Below are 25,108 nucleotides of genomic sequence, written 5' to 3' on the forward strand. Positions count from 1 at the left end.
TTGTTAACAATAACATTATTATCGTAGACATGCTTCAAAACATCTCTAGAATCGAATCTAGCTAAAAAATGCTGCCTTTGTACAAATAAATACAGAATGAAACTTCGATCAGCAGATCCGTTCATCAGCATGATCAGTGAGAAACTCCACCGCTTTCCAGTGATGTGTCACTGCTCACAGCTCACCATACACTAAATGCGTGCACACGCACAGCTCAATGCATTCATCGCACGATCACAATTTGCGTGAACATCAAACTTGAGTTGAAGAGACATGGCCATGGTCTTACCTTGCCGAGAAATCTGCCTTTCGTGTATGTTTTTCCAGTTGATGGATCTGTAACGACATCTGGAACCTCTTTCACCCTCAGATCTTCTCTTCTTGATGACATGTTTGCGGATTATTGCTGTAAAAACTGCAGAGAAATGCCGAAATCTTTTAGGAGTTTTGGTAGTACGACAGCTGATCAGTGTGATCGCTTGGCATCTGAATAGGAAATTGTTATCGGGAGGTTTCAAAAACAGCCGGTTTCGATTGGGTACTGAACGCTCATTGGCGGAGGGCACCGGAGCCACGTTCCCGATGCAGGTCTCTGATTGGTCAATGCAACCGAACCTTTTAAACTCGTCAATGGTACATTTAAAAATGGCAGACCGATCGACATGAAGAAGATAAACAAAACATTATCTTAAAACCACAAACACACCTGAGAGATACACTCTCCTTTTATTTAATTTAAATCGTAATTTGTTTTAGCATTCTTTTCGGTATAACCACTGTTGGTACGTGGCTGATTCGCATCGACATTGCAGGGATTTTAATCTGCTGTAGTTTCTGTGTGTATACTTGTTAGTGAGATGAGTGTGTATGTGTGTGTGTGTTGTGTGTGTTCGTGGATGGGTACAAAGTGCAATGACCGCCACGTGCTGTACAAGTTGCATGAGATACATGTAATACACTTATTTTGTACGTACAGTACACGTATATAGAGTACGTGTAAAATATACGTAGAGTTCTACCCTACATGAATCGGATACTGTGGGCACGGTTTGCCTCTTCCACAAAATGGCGATGCTTGCGGAACCTCGACGGCGGCAGAAATTGTCATTCGATCCAAGAAATAAAGCATGGAGCGATGGTAAATATATGACCGATATCTGAGCATGTGTCTGTGCTGTGTTGCTGTAAAATCTACATTTTGTTGCGACAAAAGCAGTCCGTGTCATCGTGAGACATGGCCGCCACCATACCGGTCGCGGTCGCACCTCGCGGCCGCGATCATCCACTGGCACTATTGCAACAGTTCGAATGTGCAAACATGTGTGTGTTTTCCATAGTGTTTTCCCTGGGCCTGGTATGGCCTATGGCCTTGCCTGGCCTTGTTTAGTCTTGCAGAGAATGTACCTAGTGTTCTGATTATTAGTTGAATTGAAGGCACAGAGACAAGACAAATTTGAATTTAATCACTTAATCCACGACCACTACTGGGATGGAAAGTTTAAGTTGAACTTTGAAGAACCCTCTGCTCTGTCTTCATGGGTCACCAAAATTCATCCAACAAGTAACGTTTTATAGGCTGAAATCAGTGTCAAAAAGGAGGATGGACAGGTACAGGCACTACAGTCAGCATGCACACTGATACAGAGGTACTACAAAAATGAGATCTAACACATTGGATTCTGGACAGACAGATTTTTCTTTCTGGAACAGATGTTGCTGTACTGTAGTCTCCCTGGTCCAGGATGAGTGAGTGGGCCCTAGACCTCTGAGTCTATGCAGTCTCCATTCCCTTTGTTTTCCGGGGTACCAAATTCTTGATCATGTTTTGTTTTCTTTTATTTTTCTTAACAGACTCGTCCAAGTTTGGTCAGAAGTTGATGGAGAAGATGGGATGGTCAAAAGGAAAAGGTCTTGGGGTCAAGGAGGACGGTCAGCTCTCGCACATCAAGGTCTCTCTCAAGAACAACACCCTCGGTGAGTTGCAGGTCCACTTCGTCTTTGGTCACCAGGAAATTGTCTCTTTCACATGTCCAAGAACTCTGTCGTAATCACTATGAGATGTTTTGCTTTTTTGAGAAATACCCTTTTCAAGCTGCTTTTCCTCTGCATGTCTGTCTTGTGGTCAGTTTTCCTTGTTTTGCTCATAATTGCTTTGTGTCTATTACAGAAATTAATTGTCATGTAAATTTATTATTGTTTTTGGAGGAGTAACCGATGTATCTAATTGTGTGTAAACTTCTGTACAAGTATCGTCTCTTTTCATTTATTTGAATGTTTGTGTGTGTATCATGTATACTGTATACGGCAAATATTTCGCGACGTTTTTATTTTTGCGAATTTCGCGAGTCAGCTGCTATCCGCGAAATTAATAACACGCGAAAATATTGACTCTAATGCCGATATGAATGTGACGTACACGTATACATTTCTCCGTTCAGTACAGGACTCCATGATCGCCAGTTTTACCACTTGCCAAATTGTCGGGAAGTCCTGATTCGCGAAAATTTAGACTCGCGAAATATATGGCGTATGACAGTAGTTCTGGTCAGTTTCCCTTTGTGTTCGTTATTACACGGTCACATTACAAGCATCATTTCATTTTTTGTGTGTGTGTGTGTTTGCAAACGAGAGTGAAATACATGGGAGTGATTTTTGATCATCAATACAAGAACTAGGATTTTTTTGTTGTTGTTGTTGCATGGAACAGGTGTACTCTACACTAGTTTTGAATGCATCTTCATAGTGGTGCTTGTTGTTCTTTTTTTTCTACACTGTATTTGAAAATTAGGCACTTGTACATGATTTAAAATCCCCAACCAGTTTGAGAACAATGGCTATGCTTCCTTTTATTGTCTCTCACTTGGTGTTGTGATTAGCAGACATGATGCTTGCAAATGGTTGATCCAACCTACTTTTTTTTTTCTCTCTCTCTCTCTGTCTGCTGCCCCCAGGTGTTGGCTGCAAGGCCAGTCAAGAAGACAACTGGATTGCCCATCAGGACGACTTCAACGACCTCCTCAGCTCCCTCAACCAGAATCATGGCAGCTCCGTCGCCGATGGCAACCCCTCCCAGAGTCTTGAGGAGCGCTCAAAGAAGTCCAGAAGCAGAGTCCAGTGAGTCACCACAGAAGATAAATTTCTGTTGGATTACTTCAGATTTTATGATCCTTTTTTATTTGGAATGGATGTAATATTTTTTTTTTTTTCTTATAAGCAAAAACATTGTAATTCTCCATGAGCATCACACATCTCCATGCAAATAAATTCTTCAAGCAAAGTACGTATTGAATTGAGAAACTCCACTCCATGATCAAGGTGAAGTAGAAAGGAAAAAAAATGTAAATTTTAGTCAAATTATCAGTGTTTTAAACAGCGATCATTGTGGGGATAGTCAAAAGAAAAATTTCTTTCAAAAGAAAACTGAAATTTTTGGGATTGGAAATATTCATACAAATAAGTGGGCTTAACAGTGACAAAGAGATGCCAACTGTAACTTTTTCTTTCAGTATTTTGTACATTCTTTTTTTTTTTTTTTGCCAAATACACTACAAATTTCATGATGTTTCTTTCCCCAAAAAATTGTATTAGGCCATGTATCTTGCAGGAATGGTAGAAATACTGCTTTTCAAAAAAAAAAAAAAAAGCACCTTCTCAGCCCTCAGAATACTGAAATACCATTTTTAAAAGCAAGAGTGGCATCTGTTGTCATTCTGGTTCTCAGTTTTATAACAATTATGTACTGTGCAAATAACATGAATGGGGCAGAGTTTCCCAAAAGTAGGTATGCAGGATTAAGTTCAATTCCATTCAAATTTATTTTCATATTTTTTTGACGGAACATGACTTATGCTTCACTTTTAAATGACCGAATAATAATGTAAACAGTGGATTGTGAAAAGAAAAGATTGTGCAGCCATGAGCAAACATCACTGGAATTTGAAACATTGTGATGAACCAAAAAGAAGAGTAATTATGAAATTCTTGAAAAATGGAGGGACCCACTGAAAAGACAATGCTCGTACTACGTGGGCCTTTTTTAAAGGGATGGTAAAGTTTTGGTTGAAAGGGACTTCAGGTTTCCAACTTTTCTGTTTGGTTTTTTGTGAAACCTCTAATGAAATTTGAAAGAGCATATAATTCTGAGAGGATTCAAAGTTTATTTGATGGCAATCGATGGCTGATTATATCCAAACAAATTTACACTTATAAAAGCTGGGACCCACCATTTAGTAGGATCACTTTGTTTTAGTTTGTTTATGGATATATCTCAGCCATTTCAAAACCAATTTTCTTCAATTAAACTATGAATTCCTGTTCAAATGGTATGCTCTGCAGCATTTCATAAAGTGGTTTGTAGGTGTGTATCTCACCAAAAAAAAAAAATTAAAAAGCTGAATCCTCACCTCAACGGATACGACATCATACCTTTAAGGAAGAAAGTGAATAAAAAAAGTAAGTTTGGAAGGTTACTGATTCCTTGTTATCTGTTGTTGATAAAGATTAGGGGAGTCGGTCATTCTCTTACAAATCAGTGTACCAGCTACCTTTGATTGTCATGCGTTATGTTATTGTTCCTCTGTTCTGTCTTGTGTAGCTACAAGAAGTTCACGCGGGGGAAAGATCTGACAAGGTACGGAAAAGAAGGCATGAACAGCATTCTGGGAAGGCGCCTGACCCAGTCTGCTCCTGTCACACCACAGTCACAATCTGTGAGTTTACCTTTTTGCTTCCAGATATAGCAAGGGGACTGTTTTGTAGTGTTTTGTGTTTAGGAAAAAAACCAAACGAAAATAAAACAAAACTTGCTTGCATAGTCACTGATATTGTGTAACTATGATGCTTTGAAAGAATTTGTGTTGACAAAACCTATGCACAATCAAGCCTAAGAATGGCATTTGGTACTGTACATATTTTTAATTGTGCACATGCTTAAGTTTGTTTTGTATTGTTTTGCTCTTTCAAGTGTAGCGTAGCAGTGTTTGCTAGATAATTCAGACTAGACATTTTTTTTTCTTCATCTTCTAGCATTCAAAATATGAGTTGCATGTATTGGTATATATGTAGGTTTTCAGTGTACAGGTTTATTTTTACTTTGAACCGTTTTTGTTCTTGTGTTGTCTTTATATTATTATAGAGAAAATTCAGGCTGAGCATACATTTCTTCATAATCAACCTTTCAAGATTTAAGGAGTTGCATTTACTGTACAGGTGTTTAATGTTCACAGATGTATTTTTGTTTGAATTTTTCATTTTTCTGGTGTCATCTGAGAGTGTTTCTAAAAGCAGAGAATTGAAACTTACCATTTTTTTCTTCACGTCCATCTTTCTAAAGGGAAGGATTTGCTTTGAAAAACAATTTTTTTTTTTTTTCTCTGGCAGGTAGAGAATTCTGATCAGGAAGATGAGAACGAGAAGGAAGAGGTGAAGGAGAAGGGATCAGAGGAGGGAACAGAGGAGGTTTCCCACGGCGTGGTCACCATCAAGGGTTCCTGCAGCGTTGGGGAGTACTTCGCCCAGAAGATGGCTGCCCTGAAGAGGGCGAGGCACCGAGCGGAGAGCGAGTCGCATTCCGACACTGAGGTGGACCCCCCTCGAAGCGGATTTGGCTTCCGCCCGGCAGCAACAGCTGAGGCAGACAGTTCCCATGTGGTGGCGCCCGAAGACAGGGCGGGGCCCTCTGGTCTAGGGAGACAGGCTGGATCTACCCAGCGGATGGGAAGCGTTGCCGTGGCCGACCGCGAGGATGGTAATGATGACAGGGAGGATGGAGGGGCGGAGAACGAGGGAGAGGAGGAGCGAGAGATGGAGAGCGAAGAGGGGATGGACGGACACCGGGACAGGAGCAGCGGAAAGAAGAAGAAGAAGCGCAAGAAGAAGAGGATGCGGAACGCCGAGCGCGACTCAGACGACAACGAGCCGGTCATTGAGGTCCGCGGCCAGAGCGAGAACGAGGAGGACGAGGGCATTGAGATTGACAGGAAAAAGAAGAAGAACAAGAAGAAAAAGCGACTGATGGATGAGGTCACAATGGAGAGCAAATCCGAGAGTGCTAGCGAGCAGAACGGCGGGGACGACTGCGAGAGGAAGAGGAAAAAGAAGACAAAGAAATCCAAGAAGGACAAAAATAGGAACGAGGTCATCGCTGAGCACAGCTGCTCCATCGATGACGACACCAGTGAGGAGAGGTCTGGAGGTGAGACTAGCAGGAAGCGCAAGTGTGAAAGCCACGAAGAGAGTCTAGAAGATGAAGTGGATGAGACTACATCGAGCAGGAAAAAGAGAAAAAAGGACAAAGGGGATAAAAGTGAAACCCAAGATGGAGGGGAGAGTAGTATATCAAAGAAAAAGAAGAAGAAAAAGCAGAAAATGTAGCCTTTTTGTCTATATATCTTCTCTTCTTTTTCTTGTACATACAAAGCGCACTGCATAGATTTTGATTGGATATACCATTTCCAAGAATAAGATTCGAATTCATGTTTCCAATGAAATGAACAGTAAAACTTGTAGCAGTGCTTCAGCAAAGAACAGAAATGTAGCCTCTTGGACTTGACCCATTGAAAACTAGTCCTGAGTATATTCGGGCAGGTGTCTATAGGAAATGCCTGTTGTAGGAATATTAGCTCGTCCTCGTAACAGGTTACAGACCGAGTAACAGGGTGAAAATGGGTGGTCTGATTTAATTGATCTTCATGGACTGTCCACGAGGGTGCATTTAAAAATCACCAGTCGCACCTGTCAAGTGAATTTGTGCATCAAAGCGTGTGCTGCAATGGTCAACTACAGTCAAGATGCCTCCGATGTGTGTGTGTTATACACAGACATCAGTGATAAAGTTGTGCACAAATTTGTTACAGAGATTCTTGAATATATCTGAGATGGGACAGCCTTCCCACTCTATGATGCATGTATCCCCAAGCTCCCTGTTCTTCAAAGGAAACCCAAACCCAAAGAGAAATGTGGATTGAGGGAAAGCAGCAACATTAGTAGAACACATCAGTGAAAGTTTGAGGAAAATCAGACAATCGATGCAAAAGTTATGAATTTTTAAAGTTTTGGTGTTGGAACTGCTGGATGAGGAGACTACTAGAGTTTATGACTTCGTGTATGGACAACAATACAGTGTATAATAAAAATCTAAAGAAAATTAAACAAAATTTCACTCTTGTAGATTATGAAAGAGCACATGACTAACCGCTTTAAGAAATCAGGGGAATGCTAACTACCCTTAAAATATGTCAGTATCAAGTTGATGGAATGTGTAATTTTCATGAAAAATGAATTTTTGTGGAATTCCCTTTAAAATTTTAAAAATTCTTAACTTTTGCATCGATCGTCCCATTTTTCTCAAACTTTCTTCAATATATCCTACTAATGCTGCTGCTTTCACTTAATCCACATTTCTCTTTAGGATTTGGTTTCCTTTAATTGGTTATTTCAAGACCCACAGTTGATTGCAAATCAAGGACATTACACCTACTAGACCGCACATGGTCTCCCTCCTTTGCAAGCCAAATGACATGAAGTGGTCACACTGGCTTCACGCACTTTGATCCTGCATTCATGCTAGCAGCCAAACTTCTCAAAGTTTGGGTCACTGGCAGGTGTGCGATCACACTGCTGGGAATACATACCTTAAGTGTCGTTGAAAATGAACTACTCATGAGATATACTTGGTACAATTCTCGTTACACAGTGCAGCACTATCGGATAGATTTTGTTTGTTTGTTCATTTTTGTTTTCCCTTGGGCAGATAGACTCAAGTGTTGCTTGAGGTGGAAAATGATATTACAGTGGAAATTCGATATAAATGAGCTTAGAAACATCAGTATTAAGGGCTATATAAATGTTATTCATTATCATTATCATTATCATTAAAGAGATCTGATATAACGAAATACCTGATAAAACAAACTAATTTTTCTGGTCCTAATTTATTTCCTTTGTATTTTACTGTTTACTGAATACTGATATAACTGTGTGATATATAGAGCAAATTGTCTCGATACTAAGGGTTTCCACTGTGTATCAGAAAGCAACACCCGTCTTCCCTATGCTTCCTTACACAGAATAGCTGTAGTCATTTGACGAAAATTTTGGCCAAGCAGCAAGGATGCACAAAGTCCTGAATTCAAAAAATCGGAATTCCAGGACCATGCTAATACTTTTATCTTGGTTTGGTTATGAAACCAGAAACATATAGTGTTGTACTAGAAATATTCTACCCTGTATTTTCTTATCCAATGCTGTTACTTAATTTCCAGTTATGAATTCAGAAAATGATGCGTGTATGTCTTAACCTGTACAATGTAATACAATTCCAGTGACATGATCAATGAAACTCAAGTACAGTGTATTTTTTTTTTCTTTCATACAAGATGTATGCCAGCAAGTGACTTTACTGAATTCCCATGAATATGATTATCAATTCCACATTTTATTGTATTTTTTTTTCTGCAGTCAGTATTGTATAGGAACAAACTAGATCACAGTATACATTTACTGATGGGAGTACAGTGTATATAAATAAATGTATTAAAAATATGTCTCAAATCATTCATAGAAACGAATGTATTATGTGTGTGTTTCATTTGCCCATAAAAGTGTTTTCATTTGTATAAATTTCTTCAATTAATTCATACAATGAATACCATAAACACTGTCTGTTAAGCATTTGAGGATGTCTTTGCATTTTCAGATCTGAAATTCACCGATATGGTGGAAACCTTTGGTGAAATACAGGGTGTATTTAGAATTTTTCAGCAAAAAATAAGAAGAAATAAAGGAAATAAATAGGGCTTTTTCAGGGGTGTGTAAAATCACAATTCCGTGTGTGCATCATCACTTTGTATAAGGTCAAATGAGGTAGAGGGGGATGGTGTGGGAAAGGGCGGAACTTTTGAATTGTTAACATTGAAATAAAGCGACCTGAAGCCCACTTTTGTGGAAAATTTGAAAATTGTCATTCCCCAAAGTGGACTAGGTATATAAGGGGGGACGAAGCAATATTCAAGGGAATTTTTTTTTTTCATTTTTAAAACTGTAATTCAACGATTTGAAGTTTTGTGACTTTTTTAAAAAAAGATTACACAACAACGAATTCGGAAAATCCAACCGGGAATATATCAAAACATGAATAAGTATCTGAACTGCAGATTTAGACAAAATATTTCCTTATATGAAACTTAAATTACAAAACTAATGTCTAACATTCTGCTGAATTTGAGTTATATGACTTTGAAAAGACATTTCCTGATCAAATATAACACCTAAATGACAGGATGCTTTTGATGGAGTAATACATGTGCTATTTCTATATGTACCGATGTGGACGTGACCTGAGTAGTGCTTCACCTAGTGAGTTTGGCTCCCCGTGTTACTTATGTTTCATCTTGACAGATATATTTACATACTATATATAGATAAATGTACATATATATATATATATATACATATTTATATATCTATCTAAATTCTATCTAAATTCCTCTTTTCCTGAAGGAGGAACCATACAATGTAACTACATGTATATAGAAAATATCGTAGAATTCTCTAAATAAGCCAGTCACAAGTTGGGCAATAACTGAACGGGGTGAAATTTAGATTTCTTACCTGTAATCAGAGAAAGATAAAACGTCCAGTCAAGATGGATGCAGGGATGAAAGTGTGCTCAAAACCACATCCATCTGAGTGACGTCATCTTTCTCTGAATTTGAAGCAGTTAGGTTTAGCTCCACTCCGATTTTTAGGGGTGGATGGGTCAAATTTGTGAGGGATTTGGTTTTTTATTTGAATCAATGCATGTATGAGGAAACTTTCAAAAATAGGGGGTTTCTTGGGACCTTCACAAATTTATACATATCAAGTAAGTAGTCCATGTGTTTGTGCAATCGACATATAAAAAAATAAAACATAAAGCAAGTTCATGCTCACATTACCAACAGTTTATTTTTGGCACACAAATTTTCGAGCGATTCGCCTTTCTCTGTTTCTTGATTCTGAAAGAACAGTACCAAGTCACAAGTCAGGTACGCAGTTGCAATACCAAGAGTAATACAGTTATACGTTTTTATACAGGTACGCCTCTGCACAGTACAATTGGACTTAATCAGTCTACGAGAACGTTCAACAAGCATAATTAGCATATTTTGATTGCGAAATAAAGTTTACGCAAATGTTCTGTGAGAAACATCCATATAGTTTGAAACAGAATTTATAATGTCAGAACAATATCAATTTAATCACACCTAAATCTAATGACGATTTCTAAATATCTACTAACTAAACGATTACTAGTAGTATAGATAATAATTGTAATCACAATAATAATGATAATAATGATAATTACAATAATAATATCTTCTTTATCCAGGGTAGCCTCTTCAATTATGTTGTCACTGCTCTACCAAAAGGCCCTGATATTTTTATTATTACCACAGGGTTGCCAGGTACCCATTTTACACATTGACCCAGAGGGACATGGTGCATGGCTAAAAGCATCTCGTCCATAGGACGTAAAGCACTGGGCGGGAATCGAACTCGGGTCCTCCGATTGGGAGTCGGAAGTCTAATCCGCTATAATTATGCATGCTACGGCGCCCCTATGCACTGCAGATTAACAAACAAACACAACAGATTCCACCACTTTTGGCAATGACAATTCACCTTTTATTCCTTGCAAATGAGACAGTATTTTCATTCTTCGTTTACAGAGTGATCTCATAAATGGTTGATAAACATGAATGCATCTTCGTCTACGTTAGATGAGGATCAAGTTTTACTCAATAAGGGATTGCGATATGATGGGATTGGAAAGAGTCGTATCACACACCAATGCGTCTTTGATGGTAACAATGATAATTATGGGACATTAATGCAGCGCTTAAGACAAACATGTTTCAAAGCGCTTTATACTTATCAACGAAGAGCATTTGTTGCAGCTATAATAAGCGATTGATTCTGGAACTTTAACCATGTGGTTGTGAAAATCATTGAGAGATTGCCCACTTCCATAGACAGTATAGACAGCATTTAGCATTCACATGAGACTACTATGCGAGCGGAACTTGAGGTGACGCCAGTGGATAAGGTCAAACGGTCAGCCTGCAAGTTAATCGTTGGGTTGGTGAAAACATTAACCACTAAGACACTTCCACTGACGGAAACAACAAATAGAGCATGGCACGAGACAGTCGGGTCCTTTATACTGTGGTCCAGGCAGTGGCATATACTAGGGAAAACGGCGCCCGGGGCAAGCGAGAAAATTGCGCCCCTAATTTCTGAAAAAGTGTTCAACCCCGACCCCATCCCGGTAGGGACTTTAAACAAAGTCCACATGATATGCTTTTTCAAGCACTTAAAAGGGGTCTTTTTGAGGGTGATTTAAATGCAATGAATTTTGATAAATTTTGGCGAGCGAGCGCAGCGAGCGAGCCGAACATTTTTGTATTTCAGCTTACAAAAATGGAATTCTTGTCATTTTTTGCTTTATTTAATCTTACAATTCTAATCAAGATATAGTGACGGCCTTATAGATAACGATTTATACCAACAAGCTGAGGATTTTAAAAAATACTCTAACTTAGTACGCGCGAGTGAGCCGAAATTTGTATATTTCCGCGTTATCCCTCCACCCCCCCACCCCCACCACCCCCCCCCCCCCCCGGGCGAGTTTCTTCTTCTTCTTCTTCTTCTTCTTCTTCTTCTTTTCTTTTTATACCCCCGCCAAACGAAGTTTGAAGGGGGTGGAATCAGCGGACGGTCGGGCGGTCGGGCGGTCGGGCGGTCGGTCTGTTGCAAATCTTGCGTCGCGAACTACTTCCTCAGTTTTCAACCGATTCCCATAAAACTTGGCACATATGTGTGCCTTGGGTTGTAGATGTGCAAGACGTATTTTTTGACAGTACCCAAAAGTACGTTGCCATGGTAACGGCATATTATGGGCAAAAATGGGTACAAATCTTGCGTCGCGAACTCCTCCCACAGTTTTTGATCAATTTTTATGAAATTAGGTACAGATGTTCATCTGAATATGTTAATGTGCAAGACACATATTTCCGCAGTGGCAAAAAGTGCGTTGCCATGGTAACGGCATGTTATTGGTAAAATATAGGGCAAAATGCTTCATGGCAAAACTGCTTCATCAGTGTTCTTCCAATTCTCATGGAATTCATATTGAATGTTAACTTTGTCTTAGGATATAGGTCAGCATGACACATTTCTTGACAGTGACAAAAAGTATGTTGCCATGGTAACAGCTCACATATTATGAGCCAAAATGATGGAACATTTTGTGTTGCAAATTACTTCCTCAGTTTTTGCCCAATTTCCATGAAACTTGGTACAGATGTGTGCCTTTGGTTGTAGATGTGCAAGACGCATTTTTCGACAGTACCCGAAAGTACGTTGCCATGGTAACGGCATATTAATGGCAGAAGATCAAGGAAAGATCTTGCGTATTTAACTACTTCCTCAGTTTTTTGACCAAAGCTTATGAAATGTTGTTTTGACCAAAGCTTATGAAATGTTGTTTGGCGGGGGTATAACCAGTCGCTGTAGCGACATTTCTAGTTTTCTTCTCCTTCGTTTTTTTTTTTTTTTTCGTTTTTGCGCCCCCAAGGAGTGGCGCCCGGGGCACGTGCCCCCCTTGCCCCCCCCCCCCCCCCCCTAGATACGCCACTGGGTCCAGGTCTATACTGAGGTATGACTTGAAATCAAATTTCTTACCAAACATGCCAAACTTGCCAAACGTGCCTGTAATTATTGAGAAACTCTTGATCTCCGGAGGATCCATGATGAAGAGACGCTGCCCTGGTTTTCGTGACACAAGGAGATTACCATGACAACGAATATAAAGATAATAAGGGATAGAGTTTGGGTTAGGGCTGATAGGATTAGGTTCAGGATTAGGATTAGGGTTAGGGTTAGGGTAAGTGAAAGGGTCCGGGGTAATTGCCAAGGGGGTAATTGCCCTAGACCCGGATTTTGATAAGATGTTGGATTCAACTTGTTTGTAATGAAAACTTTAAAAATAGGCTAAAATATCCCCTTTCCACGAGTTGTTGTTGTTGTTTTGTTGTCATCGGTCACTCATCGGAAGCAAATTTTGTTGCTTCCGACCACCCACCGAACTATATCGGATCGCAGTTTAATGATTCCGACTTAGTTAGTCGACTGTAAGATGAGTGTCAGACATGTTGCGCGAGATCCTCATTGGACGATCTTGCCTCATCGGATCACCGCACGACATGACACTGACCTGATAGTAGACCAGCACAGATCAGATTCATTGGACTGCGATTCGATACACTTCGATGGGTGGCCGGAAGGGATGAACGTTGCTTCCGGTGAGTGGCCGATGAGGGAGTATCTGCCTGTGGAAGGGGGGATGTTAATAAGAAATACATCAAATTTGTTGTTAGTTATTGTCCGTTCTATTATTTTTTCCGTTTTACACTCCTCCATACAACGACAATCCCACAGAATCGGATTGCTTTGTAGGCTAATAGTGTTACCTATACCTTTCAAAGAAAATCTGCATTGCCTCTTTGTCTATCGCAACTATTGCCTGATTACAACAAAGGGTAAAATATATGATTAGACTTTCTTTATCCTATCATATAGTTCACAGTTAAAAGGTTTGTTCCGGAGACGTATTATGCTCCGATCCACATTAGATACACGGGAGAATTGGATATTCAGCATTGGCAATTATAAAATGGGCTTTAGTATCTCTGCAATCTGATTGGTCAGTTGTCATGCATTGATTCTAACTGATCCACACCTAACCATGAAAATCATGTAAAATCCGAATGCATGGCTCAAGTCTAGTGTTGAAGGTGTATACCGGACGCAAAATGGGGGAAATGGTTGTATAATTTTACGGGTCCAATTTATAACACAAACGATGCACAGGCCTATTGCGTGAATCAGTGAGAAGTAAATGTTGTCGTTTAACTTTGGGACAGTCTTAAAACAGTTCCGAAGTTAAACTCCCATATCCAATTCTCTCAGATCGACTCTGCCCTGTGCATCATTTGTATATTATTTCGATTCTTGAAACTGATATTCTGCATTGTATAGTAAGATTAGGATGATATCGTTACTTGACATGAATAGGCAAATTAAAACTGGCAGTAAATATTGTCACAAGTTTACCTTCTATATATCAAATAGTCTCCACGAATCAAAAATGAAGCAGATCTCTCCCTGGGTGTGCTATGAGACGGGGGTCTTTGAGGAAGCTCTGCCTTACTACTTATTGATGAATCATGGTGGTTCTCTTTTTATCTCTGAATTGCTCTTGTCACTTTTTTCTTCTTTTTTTCTTTTTCTCGTTTTTGCTGATTGATAATTATTTGCAAATATTGTGATTTTATGTGATTTCGAAATAAAACATACGAATAAAAAAAAATAAAACAGATCTAGGAGAAAATATTTATAAGCTTTTCCTAGAAAATAAATTGACGTTTGGAAAGTCCAGAGTATTACTTTAAAAAGTTCTCTCTTTTTTTTTTTTTGGGGGGGGGGGGGATTACAAATTGAAATTTAAGGGATGGTACAGTTTCGGTTGAGATTGGGCTTCAGGTTTTCAACTTTTTTAATGATAATTATTTTGTAATGTTGAGATAATGAGGAACCTCTTATAAAAATTGAGTATCTGAATATAAGAACGACCCAAGTCCATGGAAGACCATTTCGAGTAAACTAAAAAAAAAAACTTCATATCTTTTTTATTTGTCCAAAAATACTCTATTTAACTGTGATGGGAAGGCAACATTGTATATACAAATTAGAACATATATTATTATGACAATTAACATAAACATTCATTGTGGAGAGGCCATTTTGTGTGATGGACTTGGGTCGTTCTTTGAATCATATGGACTTGGGTCGTTCTTTGATTCCTATACATGATATTCTGCCATAGAGATGAGAGAAGGACGAGAGAGGGCGCTATAATATGAATGTATAAGAATGACCCAAGTCCTTCATTCTTACATTCATATAAGATTTAACTCATTTATTTCAGGCACTTCCGGGGGTAATTATGATTTATCATTATACACAAGATGAGTCCATGCATAAGCTACAATTTCCCATGTCAAACTGAATTTGGCCAAAAATTGGACTTGGGTTGTTCTTATATTCACGTCTTCAAATATGAAAGAGCATATAATTCTAAGAGGAATTCAAAAGTTTGTAGTGAAATTTGGTTTTGAAACAGATGAGATATCTAAACAGAGCAATCCTAATAAAAGGTGGGACCTATACCTTTTATCAAGATCACTTTTTTTTACTTTGTTTTTGGACATCTCAGCCATAACTGATATTTACCAAATAAAGTTTGAATTCCTCTTAGAATTGTATGCTCTTTAACATTTCATAAAGTGCTTTTTAAGTATCTTGTACAAAGCTGAAAGCTGAATCCTCACGTCAACCAATACTATACCATCCCTTTAATCTACCTATTCAAAATCATTCGATTCATAACGTCATTTCGATTCTCAGTAAGATGCCCTGTTGGATTTATCCCTGTTACATGTTATTATGTTAATGACAATTTGATGCTTATTTATTATGGCTCTATTTTTTTTTTTCAGGTTGACTTCTAACTTGTATTAAATATACTTCGTATTTTCCTGTAATGGACAGGGCCGGCGCAGCCGTGGGGGCCGTGGGGGCTCGGGCCTCCACACTTTTTGTGCACCATTCAAAGGAATACATAAGGTGTCATCACTTTGGGCCCTTACACTTTTTTCAACCCGGAAGTACGTAAGTCGCACTAAAATATAGAAATAGATAGAGATCTTGAAGTATGGCGGCGGTAAGGTTATGTGTTTTCTCTGAAGACGTTGCTTTTTTTTGGGGGGGGGGGGGGGGGAGGGGAGGGGAGAGAATGAGCTGAGGACCTTTTTTGTTTGTTTGTTTGTTTTTTGTTTTTTGTTTTTTTGCTTGTCAGCTCATGAAACCCGGAAGTGGGCCCCCACACTTTTGAAAACACTGCGCCGGCCCGGAAAGGTGTGACACGGCCTTACCATGTTAACATTATTAGAGTACTACAGAAAAGAGCCCTTTGTCATTTGTTTGTGCTGTCTTGTAACTGGTAGACAATCGTTCCAGCAGTAAATCCCTTTACAACCTCATAAACCTCATCCTGCATAACATGTTGTTTCTATGTGATAAAATAACAGTGAAACAGAATGCTCATTATTTAAGAAATTCACGCAATATAACCTCAAACTGAAAAAAACCTAGAAGATTTTTTTTTTTAACACGAATGTATTTATACTGGCATAAGTATTTTCAATGATCTACTAGAAATATCAAAATATGAGACAGTCTAACTAATTGTAGAAATGCTCTTGATTCGGTCGTAAGTTTTCATACTTGTACTCAGAGTTAACATTGAAGTGTTTGTCTAACCTGAGTGAAAATAAACACCTCAGATGAATATTGCTATTTTGTTATATTGATATTGATTTTACAGCGTGTTTAGTCTTTGTTTTTTGTTCTTTTGTGATGTTTTGTATTACCTGTATGTTTGATTTGATTTTGTGTCGTTCTGTATCTTTGATTTGTTATGTTTATGTCAAATACTTTGTTCACGGCCTCTCTGAAAAATAGCCTCTTGGCTGATTGAGGGCTTTTAACCCCGTGATCAAATAAAATAAACACATAAACAAACAAACAAACAAACAAGCAAATCTTTATTTAAACAAAAGAATGAGTTTTAGTCAGTCAAATATTTAGGACGCCGTTGACATAAAAACATGTATTTTTAATTTGTTTATTACATTACTAATGTTTTGTTTTAGCTGCGTTTACATCTTGTTCCTGGCAGCCACGGTAGGCACGTTTTAGGCCATTTTCGAAAAATGGGATTGACTTGAAACAACGTAGTGAGATGGCAGTGATATGGGATAGACAACCGTAACATCCGTGATTGCCGTGGATTTTTAAACATGACACCCTGTCAAAAAAAAAAAATGCCACAGCAGTCCAGGTGCTAATGAGGATTCTTGTATGCCATAACAAAGGATGAACACAAGAAAGCACGAAGGTAATAGTCCGTAGCGTGGCGCGACGGAAAATATTGATAGTCTAGTCTGACCAAATGCTGTGGGAGCAGCGTCTGATTGCTACATCTTCGGCGGGGCGAGGACTGTAATGAACAGGATTATAGAATGTGTAGGAGGGGAAAACAGGAGATTATCTCATCTACCCATGGCGTACTAATACGTTTCGGAAAACGGGGCTGCCATGGCAGGCGGGAACATGGTGTAAACGTAGTATTATAACCACTAATAACATCTACTGCCACGGTATTTACAAATCAGGCTAATATGGGCAAAACGGAATGTTCGCGAGGCAACATGGGGCACCGGGATGTGTGACCTGACAGGACCAGGTTGTAAACGAAACTGCCGTGTCAGATTTTACGAGGGCAGTCACGGTTCAGATGAGAAACCTAGCCTAGGAAGTATAAGAGGGGGTGAACTTTAACCAAACGGCACATGAATTGTACTATATAGGCCCTACGTGATAGGTAGGCCTATGTGTAGGTGAGTGGAAGGCGAAGGGAGACATGACGATACAAAGTTGTTAATTGAGCATGTAAGTTGCGTTTACACCATGTTCCCGGCGGCCATGGCAGCCCCGTTTGCCTGAAACGTAGTGCGCCGCCGGTATAGATGAGTCATTCTTCTGTTATCCCCGTTCGCATTATAGTCTTGTTCGTTCCAGTCCTCACCCCGGTGAACAAATAGCTATCACACGCTGTTCTCACAACGTCTGGTCAGGCTAGACTATTAATATTTTCCGTCGCGTCCAGCTACGGACAGCCTCCAAGTCTTGGTACGGCCTATTACGTGCCGTCGTGTTTTGTTTCATTCACCCCGTTTTTATTACGGCATACAAGATTCCTCAGTAGCACCGGGGCTGCGTTGGCAAAATATTGACAGTTTAAAGATCTGACATGACATTCCCGCGAGCAATCACGGCCTGTTACGTCTGCTTATCCCGTCTCACTGCGTTGTTTCACGTCCATCCAGTTTTGCCCACGATGGACTGGAACGTGGCTGCCGTGGTTGCCGGGAACATGGTATAAACGCAGCATTTCATCTAATAAATAGATAAGCAGACAGACGCCATGCAAGTGCGCCTGGTGGCTGCGTATGTACTATAAGTACTTTACCAATAAAGTTACACGTACTGATGCCGTTACTCAGAGAAACTTCTAAGGCTTAATATCAACTTCACGCGTTCATGAAGTGTTCATGAGAAATGACTGGCGTCGTTCATGGAGACGGTGAATCTAAAAATTAACACCAAAACATGGTAGTCATAACGACACCCAAATAAACATGGCAAAAACAGAATACAAGCTTAAAGAAAATCACTCCGGATAGAGATATGAGACGAATATGAATGAAAATTTAAACGAAAATGATTGACAAAAGACGAAATCGATCCTGCCGTTTTGAGTGCTGCGAGTGAGACTGACAAATTGGAACTGTAAATGATGAAAATGTATGCCAAATTTCTAAATTGAATGGACTTTATTTGAAAATGAACGACGAAAGACGAATTTAAAAGTAAGATTGGCCTACTCCCGACATCCCGCGACGAAATTGAAGCAAAAATTTGTGAAATTGAATGAAAAAAAGTTTGAAAAGGAATGGGAACACCTATATTAAGAGTTCCTTTTTTATAGTTTGGCTTTTTAAAGTTGTACTCGCGTTCCTCATCCTGTTCTTAACACTGGGCTACTGTTGGGACGTCGTCACACGCAACAAGCTTATGGGATCCATCTTGATAACATTCCATTACCTTGATTGAAACTGACACATGATCGACAGCTTTGTTCTACTTTTGTTTTTTGTTTTTGTGAATATTCAAACTGGATATTATAACTATAGGCTATCATTCTTACTCTTCATGAATTTTTCCGAGAAATACGAAAATGAAATTGACATTAAAATGGAGAAATTACAAACTTTATGTGCTGTTTTGTTTGTGATTGTGTCCGATTTTTGAACGTGATATGAACATCAAAATATGGTTGTCGTAAGTCATGGACATAAACTGTAAAAAGTAAAGATAAAGTGACAAAGCAGGTCCTTTTTTTTGGCAGGGATCTAATGGCATAATAATGAATGTATCTCGCATCGAGTTTTCCTGTCAATGTTAGAATGAAAATGAAGGTAAGAGTTTTATTGCAAATGAGCTGAGCGCCATTTTTAAACATTTCAAAGTAAGTCCATCATCAGACAGAACAAAATGGAACCTTTCCAATATTACCTCACCTGCACCATCAATGGACTATTAATGTATCCTGTATTTTCTTACTACTTTATTCGTTTTTTAGCAGATTCAATCACAGACATCTCAACATAACAAGACTGGAGTTAGCTTGTTTGCGATGAAACTATTCAAATGCTGACTGCGGCTCCAAGGTGGGGCTTTCTGTTCAAAATGCATGTCTTATATTTGATTTGATTTGATTTTCCAAAAAATGACATTACATCCGTTCATAACATAACATAACATTACATTACATATACATACATTACATTTCATTACATTACATTTCATTACATTACATCAGATTACGTTATATTACTTTGAATTACATTACATTACATTTTATTACATTACATTACATCACAATATGTTACATTACATTATGTTACATTTCATTACATTACATTACATTACATTACATTACATTACATTACATTACATTACATTATAACATTACATTCCGTTACACTGGTAGGAAAGAGTTTGTTCATCTTTCCTATACACCACGTAAATGCATGAAACAATGAAACAACAACGAGTAACTATGAGCCGATATTTCAGTCAAATGATATATTTCTTAATGCACGAAAAACTTCGAAAACGTGACAAGGAAATATACCTCATTTTTGTTTTTTTACACTCGTTTTTGTTAAAACATATTCACAATTGCATAAGCATCCACAAGAGTTGGAACTATTGCTGAAATTAGTATAAATTCGCCAATTTTTGATGAAGGCTTTAATCATATCATTTATCACATTTATTCGTAAACAAAGCTACGCTACAACTTTGCTATTCAAGGAGGAATGAGAGTATTAAATAACACATTAACATCTCGCTTTCACAAAATAAAATGCTGCTATTATATAGAATATTATTTCATTTGACGAATACATCAATGTCTAGCAACGGCTTAGGTGCAACCGAGATGGTACATGTATATGTCATAAAGAGTACTGCCCCTATACTACAATCCAAATAACTTTGATCTGAATTCTTTCTTAATTGTTAATTCAGTCTTCTAATCTTAAACACATTTTTCAATTTGCATAATTGTGCTGGTCAAAATTACAGCCATCTCAAGAAAAAAGCAGAATAACACCCAAAATTAGTCGAGTAAATGTGACCATGCCTCACTACACCAACAAAAAGTCGCCAAACATGGATTAGATTCTAAGAGAGCAGACTCTAAGCTTTAAAATGATGTATAACTCAATTCAAATAGACTCTTCTAATCTATGTGCGCTCCCCTTTACTTTTGTAAAGGCATCTATCCTATTAATATGGAATTCCTGGATCCGCCCCTGTATGATGTACTTTACCAAAATGTTACATGTATTAATTAACTTTCAAAGTGAGAGAGCGTTTGACTCTATAAAAATCACGCGCTCATGAAGTTCTAATGATAAGTTTCAGGCTCGACTATGATATCGACTCTGAATGGAAAACATGTAAGCACGTGTCATGGTTGCAACGGCACGCAAACCTGAGTAAACAGTAATAATGATAGAAGAAAAAAAAAGACTAACAAACAATTTTTGTGCTTTCTATAGAAATTTAGAAGTATCGAATGCATATACAGCCTTGCTTTGAGTTTTGTGATCAGTAAGGGAAGAAATCACAGATGACGGCAGTCAGTTCGAAGGTAAGTTCGCTCGCTGGAGGTATAAGTTCTCCGTCACAGCTTACATGGTGTTAAGTGAGGATTTCTGTTAGAAAAAATACTTGGCCCTTAAGAAGGAAGAGTATAATTCTAAATCACCATGGTGTATACTAGTATTGCTTTGTACATCAGGGGGCATATCATGAAGCATTTTGTCCAACAAAGTTGTCGGACAAATTTGCTCTCAGCCAATCAGATGTAAGGATTTCAGTAACTTGTAACAGAAATAAAAAGTACCCCCACACTTTTAAAAGTGTTCAATGTTCAACATGATTGATATAATATATTGTATATGTTTGACTATCAAATGTTATTTCTTCCTTTTGTGTGTGTGTGTGTGTGTGTGTGTGTGTGTTTCCTACAGTTGCTCACATGTGCTTTGGAAATTACTTTGTTTTATATAAGAACCTTCCAACCCTCATCTCATAAAAAATAATAATAATGATAATGATAATGGTAATGGTAATAATCAGCTGATTAAGACTTGCTGTGAAGGATTCGATGATTAACATAATATACAGCTAATAAGCTGAAATTCATTTTCTTTTAAAAATCCAATCCTGAGTCTGAGGTTGCAGAAGTTCGGTCTCCTCGTGTTGTGGATTTGCCCTCTTTTACCCTATACTCAAAAGATCCTTTGGGTAAGTTTGACAACCATATCGGAATATGTTCCTCCTGCTTAAGATTTGGTTTCATGTTAGGTTTATGTTTCGAATTGGTAGGTCTATGTGTTCATTTCGTGTCAAGTTATGATAGCTTTGTAAAATGTCAAATGTTTTGTTTTATAAAAACGTATACACGTTTTCTGACTTTCAGATAGAAGGACAGCAGTGTTCCATGCAAAGCCTGCTGTAAGGCTATAGACCAAATAATATGTTGGTAGTTTCTTTATAAATTGTATTCTTTGTAGTTCCCGTTAAGTCTTCCGTTTAAAAAAAAAAGAAGATCAATAACTTATAAAACTATTTTCAATTCCCAGCAAGAACGTTCGGGGTTTTTTTGTCATATTACGAATTGCCGTAAAAGTACCCAGTCTATCATGTCTGATGCAATGTCAATGAGTTTGAATCCACATAGTGTGCCTACGAAAGCAGTTCCATCATGAGAGCGACAGTTTTTCTGGTGATCGTCAGCATTGTAGGTGAGTGTCTCCCTTGACCTCATCCCCGAACATTTATTATAATTGTATCTAGTTAAATTAATTGTCAATGAACAGGTCCCTTCCTGTCCTCAACACATACGACCATGGACATTCAAAAGAAAATTCAAAGCCGGTATATGGATTATATTCTTATTGCGTAGATACTCGAGACCTTTTGCGTAACTCCAGTAGACATCTACCAATGAATGCTTACGCATGAAAGCCTTTGAAAGTCAAAACAGAAGGAACTGCCACAATTGTTTTAGGACATGAGGGTATTGTAGGACTGACTATCTATAGAATGACTATAAGATTTACTGGTCAATAACACATTCCCCTCGATTCTTTCAAACTTTCCCTCTATTTCTTGGCTCCGCTGGTCTCTGCTAATTACGTAAGTCATGTATTGTATAGGCCCTACTATATAATATAGCTGTAGGAATGTTTGCTTTGTGACGTACTCAACATTCCACTGGTAGCTATTGTCGCGTCATACGGATGTATATCGCGAATTGGATGAGAATACAATTGTAATTCTCTGAAACGTTCGCATCAGTTTGTTGAACAGAAACGTAATGTTAATGTCTGTTGGACGGGACCAATAGTTTTCAAGCCTCTGTTGAGAAATACTGAGATTTCATATAATATATATGCCAAGAATAACAAATCAGTCTAAACGGAAATATAACTGACAATGTGTTCGTGCAAACCAATTGGAGATTTATGAGACAATGCCATCATCACCTATCTATAGAATTTGAATTGGCGAGTGACGTGGAAGACCAACATCACTGTTTCAGGGTATGGCACGCGATGTTTTGAGGCGTCCGACTTTCATGAGACTAAATTTTGCTGAACTCATCACTGTTAACTGAACGTGGAGTTGACTTTCTCACTGGTTAGCGTATAGCGTGCGGTGCGCCCTCACCCCCCCCCCCCCCCCCCCCCATGTCTGTTAGATACATCTGGCGTGGAATGTGGATCCCTCTGCCTTCTCCATTGACTTTCCTTATGAAGATCACCAGAACTAAAGTTATTAAGTGACAAGGAATGGAGAAAGCTTAACATGTTTTCAAGCCTCGAGTAGGTCCCATACAGGCAGAGCAATATTTTCCAGGACGCATGCATACAAAGATTGTCCTTAAGCACGTCTCCATTGTATTATGGCAACAGCCGGTTGTACCCAATGCATTGTCGAAATTTGCCTAATTGAGAAACTACGGAAGCTTCTAAATACCAAACTTGACGACATGGCGAGATAATTTCATCTTGGCAAGCCAACTTTATTCCTATTATGTCGACATGTCAAGAAATATATGTAACTCATCATGTCAACTTATCAACTTTTATATTAAAGTCGAAACAATAAGAGTTTACATAACAAGAGACAAAGTATTTCGCCATGTTGACATACATTCTTTAGGAAGTAGACTTGGTAAGATAATATCGGCTATATCGCCATGTCGACTTGTTAAATGTGATAAGTCGACGTGGTGAGTTACATGTCTTGACATGTAGACATTATATGAATATTAAACCGACTTGACAAGGTGAAGTGTCACGCCATGTTGACAGGTCGAATGACACTTACACAAGCTTCCCCTCCGCATATAAGATGTAGTGGAATATCTAAGTATATTTATCAATGTTTATTGTTGCGAAGACTGCAGCGGGTTGCGACGGGGAATTCATCATCAAAACCCCGCCATACTTTTATACATAATGCAGACAGTTTTCGGGTGTTTTCTTCCAGTTGTTTATGGTACATGTGTAGTAAACACAGAAATGTATGTGTCATTAAAGATTCCCTTCGCGCATATCATAACGCAGAGATAAAGATAGTGGTGGAATCTTATAAATAAAAATCGGATAGAATCGACTATATTTTATTTATTCTGTCTCCAGCGCCTGAAAAAAAAAACTGCGTTTTTTTTTTGTCAAGGTAATTGATACTTATCCTATTCACAAAAACACCATGCACAGTAAGTATTTCAAATATCTATCTATATATCTATATCTATACATATATATATATATATATATATATATATATATATATATATATAATTATAGATAGATAGATACATAAATATTAATAAACCAATTAAAATACCCTCTGGGTCTCCTACTGATATTTGATAAAGTAAAAGGAATAAATAGTACAATATGTAGATAAAAAAAATACGCCAGGAAATGATAAGATATAAAATCAAATGAAAATTCGGTCCGACGACACTTCCAATAGGAGCTTCATTTATTTTCTCTATCATACGGGAAACTGATGGTCTGCGTACTAAGTCTGTTGAGATTTTATAATTCAGTATCAAATGGGTTAACACGTACATTGCTCATAATATAGTAAAAAAAGGTAGTACGCTTTTCCAGAGACCCTATAAACTCAGAAAATATGTCTCTGCCATATCCCATTATTCTCATACCGCGTCTTCAGTATGTAAAGCCGATATGAGGCTACGATATAACATGACTGGCAAATAATAATTTTCTGGATATTAACAGAATCTCGGCATTTTCACTTGACTAAAACATTTCCTATATAATCAGTGTGTTGTAATACTTTTTATCATGTTTACACATGTCCCAAGTTAGATAAGGCTGACACTGTGCGTGTAATACATTCAGTCATTTCCAGGGTATGGAGGGGAAAAAAGCGTCATTTCCGCATAATATAGTCCAATTTTACTAGTTCAAGGTGACCTTTGACCCTATAGACCTTCGACCTCATGACCAAAAAACAAAACAAAACATCAATGTCAGGCAATACATGTATTATGAATGAAGTTCCATGAGGATACTTTGGAGTCATTTCCGAGATATTGCGTAAGAAATGTGACACTTAAATCCGGGACAGTTGAAAATGTTTCAGAACAAAATGGTAACATTTTCAAACCCAACAGGGGAAATCATTTTGTTCAAATAGAAATTAGAGAATTGGTAAAATAGTCAAGTTTTGCTGTTTTCTGCAAACAGATCCCAATCAACTC

The 25,108-nt window shown here is 38.2% G+C and overlaps 1 protein-coding gene across 1 annotated transcript; it reads left to right on the forward strand.

Moving 5' to 3' along the window:
• Nucleotides 1–1,029: 1,029 nt before the first annotated feature.
• LOC139739167 (uncharacterized) lies at nt 1,030–6,682 on the forward strand. Its single transcript, XM_071649781.1, has 5 exons — nt 1,030–1,138; nt 1,852–1,974; nt 2,952–3,114; nt 4,595–4,709; nt 5,380–6,682. The coding sequence occupies exons 1-5, from the start codon at nt 1,066–1,068 to the stop codon at nt 6,370–6,372; spliced, it is 1,467 nt and encodes a 488-aa protein (XP_071505882.1). The 5' UTR covers nt 1,030–1,065; the 3' UTR covers nt 6,373–6,682.
• Nucleotides 6,683–25,108: the final 18,426 nt, after the last annotated feature.

Source organism: Diadema antillarum, unplaced genomic scaffold (genome assembly GCF_040938485.1).
Source record: "Diadema antillarum isolate AM-2024a unplaced genomic scaffold, OU_Dant_1.0 seq00000785_RagTag, whole genome shotgun sequence".
Lineage (NCBI taxonomy): Eukaryota > Metazoa > Echinodermata > Echinoidea > Diadematoida > Diadematidae > Diadema > Diadema antillarum.